Genomic DNA, 6,983 nt, shown 5'->3' on the forward strand with positions numbered 1-6,983 from the left:
GATTAGACTGGATTGAATTATTTTATCCTACGTTAACATCCCTAGTTGCAGATGATACGTTATAGTGTCAAACTAGTTATAAAAATGTTTAGATTTTTTCATTCAAAAAAAAAATGTTTAGATTTTCTCTTGACACTAAAATTAAGAATAGTGGTTTGATTCTCAAAAGTAAAATAAGAATAGTGAAACATGCTGATGTTTGCAGGTTGGACTCTACAAAATGAATGGCTGCATGCAGACCCGGCCCTGACATTTGGAGGCCCACATACACAAGAGGATGTTTAGAAAGATCTGAACCCTGGCTTCTCTTTCCTGAGTCGTCAAACCTTCCTTCGTATATTTTAGCTGCTGGAAAACTTCCTCTATTGGACTTTTCTCCAACAAAATAATCAGAGAAATTTTGGATGAGATAAAGAATTTGAAGTAATTTTGACTCACATACACAAGAGGATGTTTAGAAAGAGAAACCTTTTGTCTTAAGAACAATAAATTGGTCGGAACTATTTTTAGTTCATGTGAATGATTTAAATATCTCACGTAGTCGTTAGACTCGTTACAGATTTGGCGGTAAAAAAATTGAACGTACCACGGAAAGGTATATGAGATATAAATGAACCGAACTTCTTGTGCAGATTTATTTACATTGAAGCAAAATCACAAAACAGTTTGTGGGGATACCAGATCGACAGTCTCGTTCTTGATATCTTGGAGACTCGCATCTCTCCCTTCCTTCACTTAAAATAAAGGACAGGGAAGTAATAAGAAGGTATTAGGATAAGCAGGCCGTGTGTTAAAGAGTCGATACGAGTCCTCTTTTTATACCATGAAAAACTAAGAATTTCTCCTCCGTTATTGTGGGCCCCAGTAAAAAATTTTCCCGAGGTTCTCATTGCGAATCATCTATACTATTAAAAGAAAATCATTCTAAAAAATGGTATAATAGTAATTTACTCAATGGTATTACATATAATTCTAATAAACCGATTCCATTATGATATGTTTCTACCGAATAAAATAGAATGTGCAGGGTCCACACTCATAACTAATGTACGATGTGTGTTTGATGTTAATATTACATCTTCTTTTTTTTCTATTGTTACCAAATGCAATTACATATAATATTACGTTTGGTAAACATACGTATAGTATCATTATTATTTTTTGAATAAAAAACGTACGTATAGTATCTATAACTTACAATATATACTACTAATGCTATACCAACATCAACACTATTAAAAATAAAAGGTTTTGTATCATGTTCTTAGATTATTGTTGGGTTGCAATATCAAATTAGAAAAATGTGTCAAACTAATTTTAAAGGTCAACAATTTAACACTATAACTTTTATTAAATACACACAAATATAACGAGAGAAAGAGAATAAACTTTAGTATTCTATGGACTGATTCTTTAAGATCCTAACCATTTAGACCAACTAGGTATTTGAAAATTTCAGTTCGGATTCAAGTTGATTTTTGGGATCCAGATTGGTGCTGATATATAATTCAAATAACTATAATTTTTGGATGCATGACGATTCTAGGTCAGTTTGGATATTTAGGATCAAAAACTTAAAGTACTCGATAAAACAAAAATACATGAAACATATTTTTTAAAACTTAAATATCCGAAAATATTCAAATACCTAAATAACTCAAAAAGTTTACGCGAAGTATGGACAAAAGAACTGAAGATATCCAAAATTTTATTCTAATACCTGAAATATATAAGTAAGTTTTTGATAGCATCAATTTTTAACTTAAAATATCCATAATACTGAAAATATATCTTAAATACCCAAAAATACCTATTATACAAAAATGGGTACTTTGGTAATCAATCGGGTCTGAGATAGGACTTGGACAGAACCGAAATCCACGGGTCCAAAAATATACTCAATAGGTATTTTTTTGTCTTGGGGCTTTGATCCAAACTGAATATGTATTTCCGGTTTCGGACTGGTTTAGGTTCAATTTTTTGGGTTCGGATAAAATGCATATAACTAATAGAAAATTACATAAAAAATACATAAAAACCTTAAACAAACTAATTAAGTTTAAATAGTTTTTTTCAATATAATATGATTTTCTAACATAATAATGTACAATAATCTCAAATACTAACATTAAGTATTTTTTTGTTTATAGTCAAATAAATCCACGCTTTCAAAGCGCGGATCAAAATCTAGTTTACCTTAATATAAAAATCAGTTTTTAGCGTAATATAAGAATTGTAATTTAAATAAGATATTTAGAACTGATTCTTATGTTATATTAGGTTAAGAACTCTATCCTAAAAACTTCCAATAAACATGACCTCAGTAACCTTAGGGATATTAATTTTTTTTATAACTTTTTAATATTTTTATTTGATCGTTCAAATTCATCATTAACCCCTAAATCAGTGTAATAGATGCGAAGAGTTATTGGTGGAGGATTTTAAATTTAATTGATTAAAAAGCAATATACTTCTTGCTGCTTAACCTATCCTCTTATTAGTTCTTTTTACTCTTGCCACGTATTTGGTTCCATGTATTTCATCATTCTATACATATAATTCATTCTGAACATTTCAACTAGAAACATATATGATTTGCAAATTCATTCTGCCACCTATTTGCAAGATTTTTGTTTTGTTTTGTCAAATTTTTTGTTAAATTTATTGATGAAGCTCAAACGAAAAATTGCAACATATTTTTTGTAAAAGCATATTTGTTGCAATATCTCTTTGAAAAATGGTAAGTCAAAGTTAGTCAAAAAAAATGGTAAGTCAAAGAGTTATTTCCACCAAGAATCATTATATCAGGAAATAAAACATTGGTGGAGGTGCACTGCTGTGGGATTTTAAATGAAGTTGACAAAAATGCAACATGCTTCTTGCTGCTTAACGTATATTCCTCTTGCTAACTATTTCAGTATTAGTATTTTGCCACCTATAGTATTTGATATAATTCATTCTGAAATTTTAAACTAGAAATACATATTTATTTTACGAGGTTTTTTTGTGATATTCAGCATATTAAATTCAAATTTGGGGCATTGACTTATATGCGGGTATAACATACTACTCAATATGTTGGATTGTCTCTTTCAAGTTTCAAGCTGCATCATCACAAGGCCAGCAATGGAAACGAGAAGTCACATGCTGACATTTTTCATGGCATTATGGCAATCTCTCTCATTCCTTTGACATTTTTCATTAATCATTGAAAAGATGAAAGACAAAAAGTTACAATATGTCAAGTCCATGATGAAACCGATTTATATCTTCTTAATGACCGTACGTACCAATTAGGTCGTTTTTATACTCCTCAAATAAATACCTCAGCAGAATAATATAGTATTACTTAATGATATAAAGCAGTTTTACCATCGCCTTCATGATAGTGACAATTCTGGCAACTTACTAATGGTATTGTATGACTAATGAAAAATGTCAAAGGCATGAGAGAGATTACCATGATGCCATAAAAAATGTCAACATGTGACATCATGCCCCCTGCCGATCCTGCCATGATGCACCTTGGAAGTTGGAAGGGACAGTTTTGCATTACATAGGGCTACAAAAACTATAGACACACATATTATTTTCCTATAAAACTAAATTATTACACTTATCTCAGTAATCAGTATTTCTACAAGTAAATTCCAAGTAATGCAGAATCAGACAGTGAGTAGCAAGATTTTCTTCCTAATTAAGCCAGCCAATAAACATACGAACCCAAACCATTAAAAATGAATTTGTAAGGAAATATATATATATATATATATTTCTAGTTGAAATTTTCAGCATGAATTATGAATGGAAAAAAGTATATGGAACCAAATAGGTGGCAGAGCACAATATTAAATTAATAAGAGGAATATACGTTATGCAGCAAGAAGTATGTTGCCTTCTGTCAACTTTAATTTAAAATCTCACAGCAGTGTAACACCTCCACTAATTATATCTTTCCTGATATGATTATTTATTGGGAGCAATAACTCTTTGACTTACAAATTTTAAAAATAAATTTTTATTTTCTCATACGAGCTTTCATCAAAATATCAAACATATATATTTTTTTTTTTGTAAAAAACATACATATTTTTTTTTTAAACCAAATAAAAAATTTGCAACTCTTTATTTGTTTGTGTGTAATACTAATAAGCAGTAACTAAAGAAATAATGTAATTCATGGTCGATTTTTTTTTACAACAGTCAAATTAAATAAGTTTCTCCACAATTTCAGTAGAAAGGAGACCCACAAGGGACAAGGCCACAACAAGTAATTTGAACGATATCAAAGGTAATGCTATTACTAATCAACAAGTAAGGAAAGGAGATTAAAAAAATATATAAAATTCATGAAGGAGAAGGCGTGATAAATGGAGATTACTTATTGGGACCCACAATTACTAAACGGCTGATGAATTCGTCGTTTTTGGTAGTATAAAAACAGAGACTCGTTTCTGCTACAAAACACAGCCCGCTTCACCTCATACTTTCTCTTACTCCTCTCTCCCGGAATCCGTATGATCGAGTGAAACGGTGCACACAGCTGTCGTTCTAGTGACTTCTTCGAAGCCATTTGGAAGTTTTTCTTTTTTTGAAGTGAAGGAAGGGAGAGATGTCGAGTCTTGAGAATATCAAGAACGAGACTGTTGATCTGGTAACAACTTTTTTATCTCTCTGTTTATGATCATCAATACCGAAATGCATTATTACAAATTTTGAATCAGTTCCGACCAAGTTCTTTGTGTTTAAGACAAACATTTCTCTTTCTGAAGATATATTATCAATCTTTTTGTGCACGAAAATGTCTGAATAACTTTAAACTGTTTATCTCATTGATTTGTTTTGCAGGAGAAATGTCCAATAGAGGAAGTTTTCCAGCAGCTAAAATGTACGAAGGAAGGTTTGACGACTCAGGAAGGGGAAGCCAGGGTTCAGATCTTTGGCTTGAACAAGCTCGAAGAGAAGAAGGTCTTTAACTTCTTCTTCTTCTTTTTTTTTTTTTTGCTATTTGCATTTAGTTGTTGTTTGTTTACTAAAATGCTTTTGTACACTAAATATTTACAGGAAAGCAAGATTCTCAAGTTTTTGGGGTTCATGTGGAATCCCCTTTCATGGGTCATGGAAGCTGCTGCAATCATGGCTATTGCTTTGGCCAACGGTGACGGTAGGCCTCCGGATTGGCAGGACTTTGTTGGTATCATCTGTCTTCTTGTCATCAACTCTACCATCAGTTTCATTGAAGAGAACAATGCCGGTAACGCTGCCGCTGCTCTCATGGCTGGTCTTGCTCCTAAAACCAAGGTTTGTTTGTCATAAGAGGATGCTTTGTGAAGTTGATCTAAAGAATGCATCAAAGTTTCTTCAAAAGCTAATGTTATTTGTTATAATTTTCTAGGTTCTTAGGGATGGGAAATGGAGTGAACAAGAAGCTGCTATTCTTGTCCCGGGAGATATCGTTAGCATCAAACTTGGAGACATCATCCCTGCCGATGCTCGTCTGCTCGAAGGTGATCCTTTAAAGGTGGATCAGTCTGCTCTTACCGGAGAGTCCCTCCCTGTGACCAAGCACCCTGGCCAAGGAGTTTTCTCTGGCTCAACCTGTAAACAAGGAGAGATCGAAGCCGTTGTCATCGCCACAGGTGTTCACACCTTCTTCGGCAAAGCTGCTCACCTTGTGGACAGCACAAACCAAGTTGGACACTTCCAGAAGGTTCTTACAGCTATTGGAAACTTCTGTATCTGTTCCATTGCCATCGGTATGGTGATTGAGATTCTCGTCATGTACCCCATCCAACGCCGAAAGTACAGAGATGGGATTGATAATCTCTTGGTCCTATTGATCGGTGGTATCCCTATTGCTATGCCTACCGTCTTGTCTGTAACCATGGCTATTGGCTCTCACAAGCTTGCGCAGCAAGGTGCCATCACCAAGCGTATGACTGCCATTGAAGAAATGGCTGGAATGGATGTCCTGTGCAGTGACAAAACGGGAACGCTAACTCTTAACAAACTGAGTGTGGATAAAAACTTGGTTGAGGTTTTCTGCAAGGGTGTGGAGAAAGATCAAGTTCTTTTATTTGCGGCTATGGCTTCAAGAATTGAGAACCAGGATGCTATCGATGCAGCCATGGTTGGGATGCTTGCTGATCCGAAGGAGGCTCGAGCTGGAATCAGAGAAGTTCACTTCCTTCCGTTCAACCCTACTGATAAGAGAACTGCTTTGACTTACATAGACTCTAGTGGTAACTGGCACAGAGTCAGTAAAGGTGCTCCCGAGCAGATCCTCGAGCTTTGCAACGCCAGCAATGACCTTAGCAAGAGAGTGCTCGATATTATCGAGAAGTATGCCGAGCGTGGTCTCAGGTCGTTGGCTGTTTCTCGCCAGGTACTTAGCTTGATACTCATTTAGTTTCAGTTCTTTTTGGAAACAAATATTCATTTGTTTGTGTTCTTTCTTTTAGACGGTGCCAGAGAAAACAAAGGAAAGCCCAGGTGGACGGTGGGAGTTTGTTGGCTTATTGCCACTTTTTGATCCCCCAAGACATGACAGTGCTGAAACCATTCGAAGGGCTTTGCATCTTGGTGTTAACGTCAAGATGATCACTGGTAATAATAAAGTCTCACATCACATCAGAAGTTGAAAAATATCTTATATTCTCTCCATTTCATTTTAGTTGTCTTCTAGGTATATATGTACACAAATTAAAAAAAAATATTTAATTTTGTATATTTCCAAAATAAAAACACAATTACATACACATAATCATATTTCAACCAATAAAAAAATAAAGTAGAGAATCTTTTTTAATAAATTTTGTATTGAAACTATAAAACGTAACTTATTTTAAAACGAAAATGTTTCCATACAACAAAAGTTAAATCAAAATGGAGGGAATATCCCCTAGTCTATATTTGAGAAGTGATTTTGACATGTGTCATCACCATATTAATTTTGAAAAAAAAATTATGACATGGCACCCTAA

General features: G+C 33.8%; 1 protein-coding gene across 1 annotated transcript; it reads left to right on the plus strand.

The window, feature by feature from the left end:
* Window positions 1-4,485: 4,485 nt before the first annotated feature.
* LOC130510694 (ATPase 2, plasma membrane-type-like) lies at window positions 4,486-6,645 on the plus strand. Its single transcript, XM_057007267.1, has 5 exons — window positions 4,486-4,654; window positions 4,849-4,968; window positions 5,065-5,301; window positions 5,396-6,385; window positions 6,462-6,645. The coding sequence occupies exons 1-5, from the start codon at window positions 4,613-4,615 to the stop codon at window positions 6,639-6,641; spliced, it is 1,569 nt and encodes a 522-aa protein (XP_056863247.1). The 5' UTR covers window positions 4,486-4,612; the 3' UTR covers window positions 6,642-6,645.
* The last annotated feature ends 338 nt before the right edge of the window (window positions 6,646-6,983 follow it).

This window comes from Raphanus sativus, chromosome 4 (assembly GCF_000801105.2).
Source record: "Raphanus sativus cultivar WK10039 chromosome 4, ASM80110v3, whole genome shotgun sequence".
In the NCBI taxonomy this organism is placed as follows: Eukaryota; Viridiplantae; Streptophyta; class Magnoliopsida; order Brassicales; family Brassicaceae; genus Raphanus; species Raphanus sativus.